General features: G+C 43.0%; 1 protein-coding gene across 1 annotated transcript in view; it reads right to left on the bottom strand.

The window, feature by feature from the left end:
* The window catches only part of MTMR2 (myotubularin related protein 2), a 49,218-nt gene that overhangs the window by 15,225 nt on the left and 16,823 nt on the right, over window positions 1–17,170 (bottom strand). The window contains exons 3-7 of the mRNA XM_054974934.1: window positions 11,411–11,486; window positions 7,865–7,959; window positions 6,408–6,518; window positions 3,769–3,870; window positions 1,979–2,062 (exon numbers count right to left, since the gene is read on the bottom strand). Coding sequence (XP_054830909.1) covers window positions 1,979–2,062; window positions 3,769–3,870; window positions 6,408–6,518; window positions 7,865–7,959; window positions 11,411–11,486 — 468 coding nt within the window. The remainder of the gene's footprint in view (window positions 1–1,978; window positions 2,063–3,768; window positions 3,871–6,407; window positions 6,519–7,864; window positions 7,960–11,410; window positions 11,487–17,170) is intronic.

The raw sequence follows: 17,170 nt of genomic DNA, 5'->3' as shown, positions 1-17,170 counted from the left end.
AGCTGACAAGTGTCCAATCTGTGCCTTTTGTCACTTGTGGTTCTGCTCACAGACACACACAGTTCAGGCTTCCACACAGGTTGCCTAACTGAACTAGAATGCGAATCCCCTCAGGCTTCCACACAGATTGCCTGCTTTGCCCAGAATGAATCTTTCCCTTCCACTCAGTAACTAAAAATAGAAGTTCACTCCACCCACACTCAGTCATCAACCAATCATCTTACTCCCTCTCTTTCACCCCCACTCTTCATCTGTACCACACCAAACATTTAAAGACACACACACACACACTTACAATCATTACACTCTGTCCATTATTAATGTGTGTCTGTGGGACATAATCCACCAGCTGGGAATAGGCCTATTCTTGTTTCTTGGTTTCACAATAAAAGTGTAGCTGCCATGTTCAAATTGTAGCATAAAGCAAGGATCACGGCGTTTCATGCTTCTAGTATAGGCTGGGACCATAGCTGAGTTGCTGCGCACATGCCTAGTATAAGAGAAAGCAGGTCAACCCACAACATCTCCAGTTCAAAGGTCTCAAGAACCTTGGTAGGAGACCGTGAAGAGCTGCTGTCCGTCCCAGTCTGTGTGGTATGTTGCTAGAAGAATCCAAACTCCATAGAACATCCTTGTTATGTATTGCTGCCTAAAATCTCAAGTACCTTAAAGACCAACAAGATTTCCAGGGTATCATCTTTTGAGAGCGAGCAATTTTTTGGCAAGAAAGGTGCAAGTCAGCTATGAAATACAAGATGTCACTCGTCCTCACTCCGACAGATATGCAGCCCCATAGGTTTTGCTTCTCACTGAGATGGTTTACAATGGTAAATGAAAGCAGGCTACAATTTTGAGTTTTATGATCCAGAAAGCACAAGAGAAAAAGCCCCTCCCCCGGGGGTGGGGGAATCAAACTCCTTAATCTCAGTTATAGCAGCCATGGAGACCAAGAGCAGAACCACAAGTGACAAAAGGCACAGATTGGACACTTGTCAGCTTCCCTCAAGTTTTGATGGGAAATGTAGGCATCCTGGTCTCGCAGCTTCGCTCTCCGACTGCTGTCCAATGGACTTTTCAACTGTCACTTGTCCAACATTCCGCCAAGCTGCCTACATTTCCCATCAATACTTGAGGGAAGCTGACAAGTGTCCAATCTGTGCCTTTTGTCACTTGTGGTTCTGCTCCAAGACTCCACCGGCCAGTCTCAGATTTCCTAAGCCACAAAACAATCAGCAGCACAGCGCAAAAGAGGCAGACAGAAGTTCAGGCCTGACTCCATAGCTAAGCCAATGAGCCCTCCTGTTTGGCAGCATCACAATCTCAGTCTTTTACATCTTACGTCTCACCAATCGTTCTGCCAAACAACATGGGGTCCCCCCCCCCGCCCGATAGAAACAAAAAGCTCAAAAGGACATTTATACCTTTGCAGGCATTCTGTTGTTATATTTATCATCTATGGTAAGTTTTAAGGATATAAAAAATGCAGACGCACAATGGATAATCCTTGGTAGATAGGGTGACACATCGGAGATGCTTGCTGTTGGGTAGAGGGAACGGGGAATTAGGAGAAACACTGAACGCCCAACGTTGCTATTAGCATGCCCAAAAGTCACAGATGGACAATCTGTGGCAGGTAATGTCTGCTTGAGATGGCACGTCACACTTGCAAATGGACACGGCGCTTGAGGGAGCGCGAATTTCTAGCAATTGTTATGAAGACCTTCTATCCCACCTAGATCACGTCTATGTCCCTCAAGCAGTACCTGTACCACCAATTGAGAACCACCGATACAGAATATTTAGCATAAATAATTAATCCGGCCCCGAGAGGAGTGAAGAAGTGAATGTGTTTATTTGACTTGTTGACTTATCCAAGGTTTCCTAGCCCTGAAAGAAGATTACGTGATTAGGTAAGACCACACTTTGCCACATAAAAATGAGTGTTGCAGCAATCCAGAGCTGGAACTAAAGGGCTTACCTGTCTTCTGTATTCCAAAACAGGATCATAAGCCTTCCAGCCATCTTCTGGGAAAACCTCTTTGTATTCAAATGCAAAAAGAGACTTAAAACAAAAGAAAGGGAGAGAACATTGAGCTCTTTCCAGCTTATTTTTCACTCTTTCTGGCATCTCAAATAACAATTTTCTCACATCCTTTTTGTTTCTTTAATATTAAAGCATGAAAGAAAAAGCAGAGAGAGAGAGAGAGAGAGAAACTGAAGCCGTCTTTGTACATTGTAATTAGCACATCAATGTACATTTCTCCATATTCTTTTGTTCAGTGGTCTATTACTTAGAAAATCACCAGGGGGAAAGGAGGGGAAGGGTGGGGAGAAGAGGACTTGAGGGTGGTTTCTAAAAAGAGACTAAAAGAACTCTCCTATGAAAGCATAAATATGGTGCAATCTTTCTAACCTGTATTACAGCCCTGTCTTTTTGCTTTACTTTCATAGATACTTTGTACATATCTATGAAACTTTACGTTTTTGTCACTTGGAAAAATAGCTATAACAAAACTTCGTCCTTTTCCCCCTACGTGTTACAACAAGTTAAAGAACTTTAGTAAGTTAATCATGTACATTTAAACCAAAAATCAATCAAACAGAAACACGTCGGCGCATTACCACAGTCTTTGCTTAGGTCCTTATTGGAGATACTGAAAGAAGGGTAAGACAACTCACAGTTTAATACACAAAAGCTCCTGCTATTGGGTTGGATGAACCACAAATAAAATGGCATTCACATAAGAGATTTTTTCATCCTTTCGTGTCCCTTTTATACCCTGCTCCTGAAAATGTGTTTTGGGGAGACCACTGAGAACGGAGTGGGTGGATGCAACAGGAAGGGAGAATCAGATTTTGTGTAAACTCTTGGTCAGTTGGTGGAAGAGCTCACACAAGAGGGGAAGGGCCGATTTTTCCCCTCTGGACTATCCCTGTGCATTACGTCCCATTCCATTTTCAAAGTTCCCTCAACTCTCAGGGCCAAACTAGACGTGTGGGTTTTTAATTGGGTTCCCCACAGAGTCTGGGTTCCCCACAGCCACATAGCAGCTGTGAAGAATGGTTGTTAAAAAATAAACAACAGCCCATTTGGGTTCTGCTGCAGAGGTAGGAAGAGCTCCTGCCTTCTTCCCCCAGCTTTTTTCCTGTACTGAAATAGTACTGGGGTGGAACTATTTCCATGTTTTTGCTGCTCTAGTGCTTTTTTGGTGCAGGAAAATTGCTCGGGAGGAGGCAGGAACCCTTCTTCCCCGCATGGCAAAGTTCTGAGGTTGTTTGGGCTCCCTATTTTTTAACAGCCATAGCTGCTGTGTTGCTGTGGGGAACTTGGACCCAACTCTTTACAAAAGTCACACATCTAGCTTGGCCCTCAGGAGAAGTTCTTCAGAGGCACAAGGAGAACACAGAGAGGTTCATTCTCTGAACTACTTTCATCCACAGGATCAGCCCACTGTCTGAAGGAAAGGCCAACTGTCTTTTTCGTTCCCTATTTCTCTTGAGAAGGAATCTAACAGGAGCTGGGAACTGGGAAAAATGGCTTGGCTTGCTGTTTTTAAAAGAGACCTGAGGGAGCAGGAGATAAGACGGATAATTTCTTTCAGATCTTGTGCCAGCATTGGCAGGTAGGATGGAAGACTGCAACCTCCCCAAACCCACAGCCTGAGAGGCTGCCTCATATGACCTCATTACAGGCCTTGCTATCATTCATCCTATAATAAAAGGCATTTTGATACATAAATGCTGTTAGAGCAGCAAGAAAGCTCTTACCAAATGGTTTGATACTGGAAATGCATATTTCATTAAGTTTTCAAATATAGACCTTCTCGTGCGGCCCTCAGGTCGATGTGCAAACCGTAGGCTCCGAACGTCCTATAAAAGATTATGGAAAGCACAGACATGGTATGAAGCATTATCTAGAAACTGAGCATAACCGACCAACAAATTCCCACAATAAACAACAAGCTAACAGAACAAACACTGGAATAAAACTGAATGTAATAAAGGAAGAGAATGAACAACAGAATAATAAATTTCAGAGTAATAACAGAAGAGAGCAAGAAATGGGACCTTTTAGAGATGGCACCTTCTCTTTCGAATCACATCCCTGAAAATATTCAGGAGGCCACACTCCTCTTTATATCACCTGGCATTTTGTGGATGACCATTCTGTCACTGATAATTAGTCCAAAATTCAATTGTATTTGCTTCTTTTTATATTGCTTGTAATATTTTACTGTGTACTTCGAGAGACTGTTTTGAATTCAGGAAACGTCATATTCATGTGACATTTTTTAAATAAAAAAAGGGATGAAAGTTATCATATCAGTTTGTCCGCTGTGGAGCCCTTGCATTGTAGAAGATTTCTGCAGCTCCTCTTGAGGCATATTTTCAGAATACATGGGATGCCAGCAAGGCAGAAGTAAGTGACTGTGAACCATAGAACATACCAGATGTTCTTTTGTGATTAAGGAACTCTGATAATCTTCCAAGGAACCCCAGGATTCCTCAGAAAGTGGCTTAAAAATCACTACTCTATGAATGTCAACAACTTTTTTGAGAACGCAAGCACCTTTGGAATTCTGACACAATGTGGTAGGTGCAGCCACAAAATGGCTACCACAAGAGGCAGAGCCAGCCACAAAATGGTGGCTGCACTTACCCTCAGTTACATAGTGAAAATCCTTCCACTGCAGCCAAAGTAATGTTTGTTTTTTAAAAAAATCTACAGCCAATCAGATCTCCAAGGGCCAATCAGAAGCCTTTCTGGGCAACAGGCCCACCTGGCCCTACCCACTTTCTAAAAATTATTATCAAAATCATTATTATTATTTATAGTCCACTTTTCTTACTGAGATCCAGGATGGACTACACAGTGAGAGTGGAAATACAATATAATCAACAGCTAGGACATTCTCAGAGCAAAGTACAATAATGAAGAACAGTTAGGACATTCAGGGAAACAGATACAACAGGGAATGGTAGCAGAAAAATTTTAAACAAGCGTAAAGCGGAGCACAGAGATGAAATCTATCTGAAACAAAGCATAATTAATTTCCATGGCATGTTTAGCAGCATGGAAACTCCCTAGGAAGCACATATCTACATCAGCACACAGTACCCAACAGCGTAGCATTTAGTCCCCCCCCCCCCCCATCCTTAGCAAGGCATCTCTCTCATATTTCTTATGACAGAGTCATGTAATCTGGGCAGAAAGCCCTCCTGAAAAATTTAGTTTTGCATAGTTTTCAGAAAACCAAACGTATCAGTGCACATCATGACCCCATGGGCACCACACTGGGGACCCCTGCACTAGTTTAACTGGAGATACAACCCTATACAGGGCTTTTTTTCAGCTGGGACGCGGTGGAACGGAGTTCCGGAACCTCTTGAAAATGGTCACATGGCTGGTGGCCCCGGCCCGATTGCCAGACAGAGGGGAGTTTAAATTGCCCTCCGCACCACTTGGAACGGAGGGCAATCTAAACTCCCCTCTGTCTGGAGATCAGGAGGCGGGGCCACCGGCCATGTGACCATTTTCTCCTAGGGCAACCCACTGAGTTCCACCACCACTTTTCCCAGAAAAAAAGCCCTGACCCTATAGATGTCTTACTGGCACAGCCGTTCAGCGAGCCCACTATTCATTCACTGACAGCTCTTTCCTGTTCTAGCCCAAGACTTCAGAGCACACTTTTAATATATCTTTATCCTGGAGAGGCAAGGATAGGATGAAACAAAGTGACTTCCCCAAGGTCACGCAGGACAATCTCTGTTGCTACATTTAATGGACCAAATCTGAATTGAAAACTAACTCCGTTGCATCAGGACTAGTTACCTAACAACTACCATGGGTCCCCAAATAAAGATTTCCTTTACATCCCCTCTTTATACCCCAGGGAATTGTATCAAACGCTGGTCGCAGGAAGAAGCTGAATATGTCTTTCATTCTGGATGATTCTCTCAGACCAAAACAGGACATTTATTGCAGACACCCTCCAGAATCCCTGCTGTTTATACGTATGCCCAGAGAGAGGAACATTATTTTCTCACACCGAAAGACACTGCCCCTCACCCTTCCCCAAAGTCTAAGGCGTTATATTTTTCTTATTTTTCCCCCTTCTCTCCCTGTTTTATCTTTTCTATAGTGATAGGTTGAGACAAATTAAAGCACCCCAAAAGCTTTGCAGAAGTGCTGTTTGACACTATGCTAATACAATCTATATCATTGAGAAACCAGAGCCAGAACTGTAGAAATCCTGCCTCTGGATCTAGTTAGCTCTGGTTTGAGGCCTACCGCAGCAGTCTTCTAGCTGAATACATTACAAAAATCTGAATTAATGTAACTTTGGAACGTAATAAACCATCACTGTGGGCTATGAGCCCACCCTCAGTTCACCAGACCAGATTACCTTGCACATGATCTCAAGCCCGTATGAATTTTCGCCACGGCTAGAAGCGCCTCCAATTTTCTCTACACGGTTGATCACTCCTAGTGGACCGTCAAGAACAAAAGGAGGATCCTGTACAAAGTTGCAGTACGTTAATACAATATTCAGGACATTCTAAAGCAAGAAATCGCTGTTATACAGAGCTAAGATTGGCCCAGGGCAAAAAGTCTAGACATGGAAGTTTACTGACAATAAACTTATGAAATATGAAGTTGCCCGAGTCAGACCATTGGTTCATCCAGGCCTTTATTGTCCACTTTGGCTGGCAACAGCTCTCTAAGGAAGGGGTCCCCAACCTTTTTTGAGTCTGCGGGCACCTCTGGAATTTTGAGAGGGGGTGGTGAGTGCCACACCAAAATGGCTGCCACAGGAGTCAGAGCCAAATGCAATACCTGCCCCTTTTGCTTTGCAAAAGAATCACATGGCAACCATGTAGCTGCCTTGTTCAAAGTCTGGCTGTTGGTATTATTCATACCAGTCTTCCCGATGCTCCTGTGGCCGTGGCTGCTGTTGTACCTGTGAAGAAGTCCTGCTTTACAGTGGCCTTGTCCACTTTCTGAAAAGCTCAGCAGGTGACAGTGGAAGTACTGGCAGGTGCCATGGCACCCACAGGCGCCATGTTGGGGAACCCTGCATACCTGTGGGACCGCCTCTCACAATATGTGCCCCAGAGAGTGCTGAGATCAGCCAATAAACATCTACTGGTGGTCCCGGGCCCCAGGGAGGCGAGACTGGCCTCCAGCAGAGCCAGGGCTTTTTCGGTCCTGGCTCCGACCTGGTGAAACTCTCTCAGAGGATATGCAGGCCCGCCAGGATCTCTTCTCGTTCCAGTGGACCTACAAGTCTGAGATGTTCTGCCAGGCATATGATTGAGACCGGATCAGCAGTCATTCAGAAAGCCTCCCAATGGACTTCCTGGCGGCGGCGGGGGGGGGGGATGTGATCATCTGCCCCCCCATAGGAGTTACAGTTTGATCATCTGGGCCCCCCATATGAGTTACCACCACCTGATCGAAAAGGCTTATTCCCCCTCTTTTTACTCACCCCTTTGTGTTTTACTGGCAGAGGGTGGTTGCAAAGCCACTGCCTGGGGGTAGTGTCAACAGGAATTCCGCAGTTTTGTTGATGTTTTTAAATGTAAATTATGTTTTATTATTGTAACCCGCCTGAGCTTGCTTGCGGGGAGGGTAGGATAGAAGTCCAATAAATAAATAATAAATAAATGATAATAATAAGGCCTTGGGCAAAGGGCCTCTCTCTCATTCCTACTACTCAAGATTCTTAACTAAAGAGATCTGGGTTTCAGCATCGGCCCTTCAGCATATAAAACAAGTATTCTACCACCAAGCTATGCTGCCCCACTTGAATTTCAAACAATAGGAAAGAATTTATTTAAAAAGAAACTTATTAAGCCTTACCCTTTCCATGCTTTTAAAATATAGTCTGTAATTTGTAACTGTCAAGGTTCCTCTAATAGCTCCAGTAAATGGGCAGATATGAGTAACATCTTTTGCTAGGAAAAAAATTATAAACAATATAAATATTTCTACTGCCACAATGAGTTTTGAAATCCTTTTAATGTCCCTAAGGAGAGAAAAAAATACAGTTAAAGATGAATTCTCTCTCAGATTCACCAGGAAAATTGTGTAGTTATGTGAACCACAGAGGATGATGGGTTTTTTAAACTTCACAAAATGGTGGGGGGAAATGTCCAGGGAGGGGTGGGTTGGTGGGCAATGAGCTGATAAATTCATCTTCAGTGTGCTAATTGATGGACAACCACGAAGACTACCAAGCCAACCCGTTGGAGTTGTTTTCTTCAGACATTCTAGCAAGAGTTTTGGTTTTCTGTTGTTCATCAAAACCTGAAGATATTTAATAACCAACCGCATGAGCAGACATGGGACACAGAAGGTTTTATGTAACTATTTCTTAGCCAATGATTATTCCGGAACACAGAAGGCATTCTGTTTAGTCAACATTTGAGTTGTTGAAGAAGGATTGGGTGTCAGGTCAAGATTTTCCACTGAGATGTAATTTTTTCCAAGAAATTACATCACCACTCTTTTTCTTTTAAGAGGAACGGGAACACAGTGAGGGAAGAGGCTTGCAAATCTATCACATATTTAATGATCATGTTTACAAGGCCTAATATTGGATGTTCACCCAAGGCTCACAAATCAATCTTCCAGATATGACTGGAATTTTTTTTTACTGAGGATTTACCACTAACTACAGTCATGCTTCATGCCATCTTTCCAACCTGTAAACAGCCTTGCTAGATCAGGCCAATGGTCTATCTAGTCAAGAACTGTGTTTCCAACATTAGTCAAGCAGATGCCCCACCCAGGCTTACAACAGAGCACGGAGGCTGAATTCTTCCTCAGTTGGTACTTCCCAGCATTGGTAATCGGAGAGTTATTGCCTTACAATATGCATCTTCCTTTTAGTCATCATGGTTAAAAGCCATTGGTGCAAATACAAAGATATACACAATTTCATACAATATTACAATATTACAAAAACTCATTCCATAATACAATCACATATTATACATTTCCCAAGGTGCTGTAATTGACAGGAGCCAATTCTGTTACACAGTTAAATCCTTTCCCATGCCAGTGGCTTGAAAGGAAACAAATCTCTATAGTCAAAGAGGTGTAAATTCCAAATAGCTGCAGATTTCATAGTAGGAAATCTAGATGGCAAATTCCGGAGTACACCATCCGGGTCCCTCCCCGGTTCTCCTGGTAGTTGGCAACGAGCCCGCCAGCTAAAACTGCTCGTTTCGGATTCCCTTCTTCTCAGCCTCCTTTATATACATAACTTCCGAAGTCACAGTCTCCAAATTAATGTGCTCACTGCTGTGTAACCTGCTGTGTATTATCACTGATTGGAAAGAGAAAGCCTTGCTGTGAGCACATTAATTTGGAGACTGTGACTTCGGAAGTTATGTATATAAAGGAGGCTGAGAAGAAGGGAATCCGAAACGAGCAGTTTTAGCTGGCGGGCTCGTTGCCAACTACCAGGAGAACCGGGGAGGGACCCGGATGGTGTACTCCGGAATTTGCCATCTAGATTTCCTACTATGAAATCTGCAGCTATTTGGAATTTACACCTCTTTGACTATAGAGATTTGTTTCCTTTCAAGCCACTGGCATAGGAAAGGATTTAACTGTGTAACAGAATTGGCTCCTGTCAATTACAGCACCTTGGGAAATGTATAATATGTGCTTGTATTATGGAATGAGTTTTTGTAATATTGTAATATTGTATGAAATTGTGTATATCTTTGTATTTGGACCACGATAGTGTAATTAAATTTTGATATATATAGTATACAGTTGAGGGGTTCCTGGGAGTTTTCCCTCTGCATCTTGGTATTTTGGAATCCATCCCTTTTAGTATTGTAGTAAAAGCCATTGGTGGACATGTTTTCCACAATTTGGTCTAATGTCCTGTTAAAATCTTCTAGCATAGTAGCCATCATCATATCTCATGGCAGAGAATTCTACCCACTTCCCGTAAGGAATAGGCCCACCTTTAGAGAAAGTGGGCTGTGAGATTTTTTTGGCTAGCCTAGACCATCCAGGTCTGGGGATTAAAAGCTAGTCAATGTATTAATTTATTACTTACACTTTCCCCATTGCCATGTGGGAGTTGCCATTTGGATTTCCTCCCTCAGTCACTGAAACACCTTGAGCTTGGTTTTTATCATTTAGCACTCATCTCCACATGAATGCTGAGCCCCTGATAGGGGTAGATAATACCTACCAGCCAATGACACGCTCTATGACCGTGGAGAGGGACAAGGGTCTTGCCATTTGGACGCTCATATATTAGAAAATCTACCTAACTGACTTAATAATAATCAGAAAGAGAGAGACCCAACACTAGAAGAATCCAGGGCCGTTTTCACACGTCTTACCTGCTGCCAGAACATCACGCAAAACGCTTAGAAGACAGCGTCTTCTTGCGCAAAATCATGCCAGGAAGACACTGTCATCTAGGAGTTTTGCGCAAAATTGTGTCTTCCTGGAGTGATTTTGCGCAAGAAGACGCTGTCTTCCGGGTGTTTTGTGTGATGTTCCGGCGGCAGGTAAGACGTGTGAAAACAGCCCAGGTGGCAGGTTTTTGAATGAGAAGGAAAGCTGAGCATGTCTAGGCACAAGGTGGCAGGGCAGGGTCTTTGGGAACAGCTAGAGTAATTGGCTTCGGCTATGCCAATGGAAATTCTTTGAGAATGAGCTGATTCAACAGCTTGCAGGCATGGAATCCAGTACTCTTTGTGGCATCAGTAGACTTTGGATGGCACTCCGCAGAACCACCCCATTTCGGGAGTTTTGAAGCTTTCCTCCAGCCTAAGGAGCCTTCTTCCAACTTAACTCATTCTTAAAAACCTATTTCAGTTGGAGGAAGGTTCCTTAGGCTGAAAAAAAAATCCCTTCTTGAACCATCACCACGGTGTCACACTGCAAGTGCTTTCATTGCCAACCATTCCTCCTTAATTCAGTTGCTCATTGATCGGTTTCCAAGCCTGGCCTTCTTTTGAATGTCTCATAGATTGCAAGCCCTCTGGTCATGACACAGAGCACTTCTATTTACTTGTACAGTACTCAGCACACTGTTAATATGGGAATGCCAACACATCATCAGCTGAGGCAGTGGCTCGTTGGCTTCCAGGTGGCAGGCATGAGGGCACTGTGAGTGCATCTTTGACATCTGCCCAAGGCCATTTGTGACTGTGCCCAGATCAACACAAAAGCTACTATTCACATACAACGTATCATGTCAGCTACTGATGCGGGAATGAGTGACCCAACTTCAGAGGCAAATATATACCTCCAGGAAGGGGACAACAGGGTTTGGGGAAATGGTACTGAACCTTTGCCCATTATAAAGGATCACCAGCCTGTTCAAATCTATTTAGCTAGCTAACTACAAAAAGAAAGATCTGTACCTACCCATGTCCTTAATGGTTTCTCCAGGTAGCAAGGGGGGCTCTTCCATTTCAGCCAATTTATTAGATTCTCTGAGGACCTAAGACAGAAATACCCATGCAAAAAGCATTAGTCTTTTTAGTCAGGCTGTCTTGGAAGGTTGTATTACTCCTTTTATGAAAGGACAGCATTCTTATCTTTTATACAATTGGATCTTGTTTAGAAACATCAGACTATTTCTCTTGCCCGTCATTGCTTCTTGACTTCTTTATTGACAATTTCATTTTTCTCTGTTCAATGAACGGTCATTTTCTGCCAGCGGAAAGACACTTCTGCTGGTGGACAAGGAGAGGTGATTTTCGTTCCTCCCTACCACATCATAAGGAGCACTCTCCCTCTGCCCGCCGAAAATCCTGGAGACACCATTTTAGCAAGAGCAGTGGTCTGCAGTAGGAAAGGTGCGTTCTTCGAATGAAGATCTGCTTTTGGTTAGTTGGATATAACCCAACATCTCTCTACTCCCAACTGAGGACACACTCTATAAGTCTTAATTTAATGTTCTCTAGTCCATAGAAATTTCTGTCACAATAAATATGTTTGGCTTTCAGGTGACATAAGACTCATCGAGATTTTTTTCTGCAACTGACCTAAATGGCTACCCCTCTGGGATACAGACAGATGTTGTGAATATCAGCAATCACTAAAGTATGTCCCCAACTCGTACCACTTAATGGCAATCTTGTTTTTGTGTGGTTGTCAACAAGCACCGGCATTTTTCGTCTTGGCTCTTCAGACACAAATAGAGACAATTCCAAGATAAATTTTTCAAGTGTTGGCATACACCAAATTTTGCACTGTTTCTGCAACTTCCTAAGTATGTTCGCAATGCTGCATCATTTATGAAGCAATCATTCTCCCAAAGCCAGGCCCATACAAACATCTTAAGGATTCTCAAACAAAGACAAGCTTAGAAGTGACTACTGAAACTAGCTGAGGGATCTTCACTTAAATTATTTATTGTTCACAGTCAGGTACATTGCACAGAAACTTACTAAGAAATAAACCCGATATACTCATACTGTCAGACATTTATAGACAGAAAATCTGTATGGCACTGGAGAGAGGGTCGCCCAAGACATTTGGGAAATCCAAATGGTGCCCCTTTTAAAAAATGCAATAAAACTAAATAATTGACAAAGGGACTCAAAATCTGATACTTGAGTCAGCTGCTTCTCTTTGTCACAGAACAGACACAGGAGCTACTTCGGTATAGTGTGAGGGGCTAAATGAATTCCATATGTAGACTGACAAATCCTCACATACAGATACAGTGGGGGAGAAGGGCTAAGAACTGAGCAAAATCAAAACAGAGGGAAAGCAAAGGCGTATTAATGTTGGACTTCGATTTTACATGCCTAAATCTCCGCAACTTGCACATATCTGGGATCATCACATCTCACAATCAACACAGAAGAATTCCTTGGGGCCTGCCTCAGTGGGACTGCAATGGAAAGAAAGTCAATGAAAGAATAAACAAAAGAAATGCAAAGGCCAACAAAAAATGCAAAGGCCAACAACCGTGCTTTATTAGAGAAAAGGACTTTCCCCCAGGGATTAAATAACCAGATGGGGTGAATAATTCAAATTAGAATAACTGAAACTGGCTAGGTCGCTAATCCTGCAGAAACTCCACGCATCTTAATCTTTCCACTTTTAGGAGTCAAAAGCGGGAACTAAGTAGGAACACCATAAGCAGATCAGTTGTGTTTACGAGGATGATGTATATCGAAGTGCTCTGGAGGAGCGGCATGGGGTAGGATGAGTCAGCCAATCAGATCGTCTCGCAACATTCCATTCTCCTTAAAAAAGCTGGACACAAAAGACAATATTTGTGGCAGGCATGGGAATAATAAAAGCTGGAAAGGTACTGAGCTTTCTACCACTGTTGCTTTTTATGGGAAGATTCTGGATTAAAGTAAACAAGTAATAAAACTGCCTTCTAGGGCAATCGAATTATGTGAATTCTTTAAAAATGTACATATTTCTACATTCATCATTAGGCGAGGATGCATGAAGCGACCTTATACTGAGTCATTCTATTGGGTCTATCAAGGTCTGTATTGATGTATTGTCGAAGGCTTTCACGGCCGGAGAACGATGGTTGTTGTGGGTTTTCCGGGCTGTATTGCCGTGGTCTTGGCATTGTAGTTCCTGACGTTTCGCCAGCAGCTGTGGCTGGCATCTTCAGAGGTGTAGCACCAAAAGACAGAGATCTGGTCATTGGTGACACGGAGAGATCTCTGTCTTTTGGTGCTACACCTCTGAAGATGCCAGCCACAGCTGCTGGCGAAACGTCAGGAACTACAATGCCAAGACCACGGCAATACAGCCTGGAAAACCCACAACAACCAAGGTCTGTATTGTTTGCTTTGACAGGCAGTGGCTATCCAGATCTCAGGCAGAAGTCTTTCACATTACCTACTACCTACTGGGAATGCCAAGGATTGAACCTGGGACTTTCTGCATGCCAAGGAGATGCTCTATTACCAAGCCACAGCCTCTTGCCATGGGAACAAGCAGCACTTACCTGGCCAGAACTGCCCAAACCAACTGGGCCAGCACTGCAGCACCTCTTTTAAATAAAGAAGTTAAGAGCAAAGCTAACATTGGTTCCTCATAAGTACAGGAGTGCCCACACCTAGAGAACTATCTCCTCCCCTCTAGGCCATTTCCCAGAACTGGGGAGAGAGGTAAAAAAACAGGATTCTTTTTCTAGTACAAGAAAGCAGAGTAATTTTCATTTACTGTGCATGCCTAAATCAGGTGTTCAACACATGCATGCTTGGGATATCAGGATGCTGAGCTCAGCCCCAACATTCCTTTTCTAAGGCTGCCGCAGGCCAGATGCAAAGGTGAATGTTTATGGTTCTTCTGTACCTGCTTCCTCACAGACTGTTGAGCCAAAAGCAGACAGGTAGGTGGTATAGCAGAGAGACATGGTCAGGTGACAGCAGCAGTTATGCGAACTGCATTCTTACCCAATGCCTTCTGTGACCTGTTCCGACTTCCAGTTTGGAAACCAAGGATTTAAGCAGAAGATACAGCTCAAATTCCTGCCTCACATCGTGCGGTTCTTTCTGCAATTTACTATGCCAAAGTGCATCTCTTTTCTTCTGCTTGGGAAAGATCATATTGGTGAAAATAGCAGGCCAAGAAGGATAGAGTACAGGCAGTTTTATTGCAGAGGGGAGGCGATAGGAAGGCAGCATGTAGCGGCATAAGGCGTATGGATAACAGAGTAGCCAGATAGTTGATGGAAATCTGCCTATTTCCAATGGGATCAATCCCCAAATGTCCTTCAGACAAGCATGGAGATCTGTCCATTAGATCTCTCAAAGCAAAATGACCCCCCCCCCCCAAAAAAAACCCTCTCAAAACCCCTACCCCCCAAGAAACTTCAGGGTGAAGATAAAAATAATTTCAGAGTTCAAAACGGGGAAGGGTCTTCACCTAATTTTTTAATTATCTTCTTCTCCTACCCCAATGCCTTCCTGTAAGGTGGGGAAGCTTTCCCTTGGCACCCTCCATTGTTTTGCCAGGGACTGCGGAGTGTTGGCCAGTATACTGCATCCATTCCAACAATTATGCAATAGACTAAATATGGTTTTAAATGTAGAAGCCATCTTTTTTTTAAAAAAATGCAACCTTTTCTGTTACAGGCAATTTTAGATCACCACCTCACCTATAGAAAATTCCTCCCCAACACAAAGACCTGAGACTTGAAAACTTAGGAAAAAGCAGCAGAAGAGTAAGCCTTCCTCTTTTATCACTTCTTCGACATATTTAAAACATATCCAGACCAGCTGTTATATGTCCCTTCCTGTCCTGGTACAGATCTTCCCATTTATATGTGCTTCTCAAATTGCATAATTGGATTTAACATCTAATTTCAAAGACTACTTTGATTCCCCTCCCCTCCTGTTCCCATACACCCAGCAGTAAATTTAGTGCAGCATGTTGCAAACTGGAGCCACAGAGGGAGCTTGAAAGAGTAAAGAGTCCAGTAGCACCTTTAAGACTAACCAACTTTATTGTAGCAGAAGCTTTCGAGAACCACAGCTCTCTTCGTCAGATGCATGCCACGCATCTGACGAAGAGAACTGTGGTTCTTGAAAGCTTATGCATCAATAAAGTTGGTTAGTCTTCAAGGTGCTACTGGATTCTTTACTATTTTGCGACTACAGACTAACACGGCTAACTCCTCAGAAGCTTGAAAAAGGATGTCCAAACAGCTTGAGTTCTGGGGTTGTGAAGTTGTGCATTCTTTCTTCTAATGAAACATATCAGCACTGCATGTCTGTAAATGGGGACAGAGGCACTGACTTTCTGTCATTTTTCCTAAGGAAACAAAAAAGGCTAATATTGTACAACATCATTTTCATCATGCGGGTTTTGGTATCAAGGGATGAATTTCACTTAGGAACACAAAGCAAAGGTCCCACATGAGAGATGATCAGAGTCTCTCTCATAATTCAATGATCTAGCAAGAGTTTAAAAACCCAATATTCTGTTTAAAAATACACAACCCCCACTGATATTGGCAAAATACATTATCAAATTTGTTCTGTTCCAGTATTTTGCAGATCTTATCTAAATTTCAGTCCTGATCACCTTTCTTTTAGACTCACCAAGCTTAGAGGGGAGAGGAAGAAGAAAAACGCTTACCCTTTGCAAAAGAAGATCACATATAGTTCATTATTGGAAGAAATATTGTAGCCAGTTAGGAAATAATGGATCACCTCTGAAGAGGACATGCCAAGGCCATTAACTTATTCCCTTAAGCCTTCTGCTCCTCATGAATGACAATCATAAATAGCTTCCAAACAGCATCCTTGCTGTACTTTTAATGCCTATGCAAACATCTAGGGACCTTGAACATTATTAAGATCACCTTCTTTTTTGGCTGTCTTCTGAAATGCGAACAAGCTCAGAGGCCTTCCTTTTCTCCTTGCCTCAGACAGAAGATTGACCGCGTCTGGCTTCCCTTGATCTAATTTGCACTAAATCAATATCTTGTAACCTGGGCTTTGGCAGGTCTATGACGAGGGAGCTATAAAATAGAGGACAGGGAAGGGCAAAATTAAGAGAATCTTGCTCAAATAAGCAAAATTCCTTCACGTCATAAAGACATAAGGGGCATCCCCTCCTAAAAAAAAACAAAAACCCTGCAGTCACACAACGGTTAGGAACTGTGCCATTTTTAGAAAAGAAAGCATTAAAAAACCTAAGGAACAGTATCTGTCACCAGGCAGTGACTATTAAAGAAATTACAGCATGACCTTCAGGGTTCTCAGAGACGCTTCACACATTATAGAAAAGACAAGGTTATGTGTGTCCTCTCTACCTTTTCTATAATGCTTAACAAACATGTTCATGTTTGAAAACATGGAGGGGGCAACTAAGAGGGCAAAATTTGGTCTACTGGGGGGGCTACGGAACAGGGGGAAGTCAGAGGATTTTGTTACCATGGGCTATTTTTTAGGTTGCATGCGTCTGAACGGGGTGACAGAGGGATGGCTGTTGATTCTCAGCTACGTGGTCTCTGGGATCCATCACTGTGTGTGAGTAGTCAGGTAGCCCTAGATAAGATTTCTCCCAGAGCTTGGGAGATACTCAACAAGCCTGGAATGGGATTCAGACCTAGATGGGAAGACAGACACGAGGCCCATGTACACATAATGGTTTCAGCCATCTTTTAAAAAATGCATGTGCCTTCACATATAG

This window comes from Eublepharis macularius, chromosome 3 (genome assembly GCF_028583425.1).
Source record: "Eublepharis macularius isolate TG4126 chromosome 3, MPM_Emac_v1.0, whole genome shotgun sequence".
Taxonomy (NCBI): domain Eukaryota; kingdom Metazoa; phylum Chordata; class Lepidosauria; order Squamata; family Eublepharidae; genus Eublepharis; species Eublepharis macularius.
Note: the sequence above shows the minus strand (reverse complement) of the source record. Positions and strands in the feature narration are given on the sequence as shown.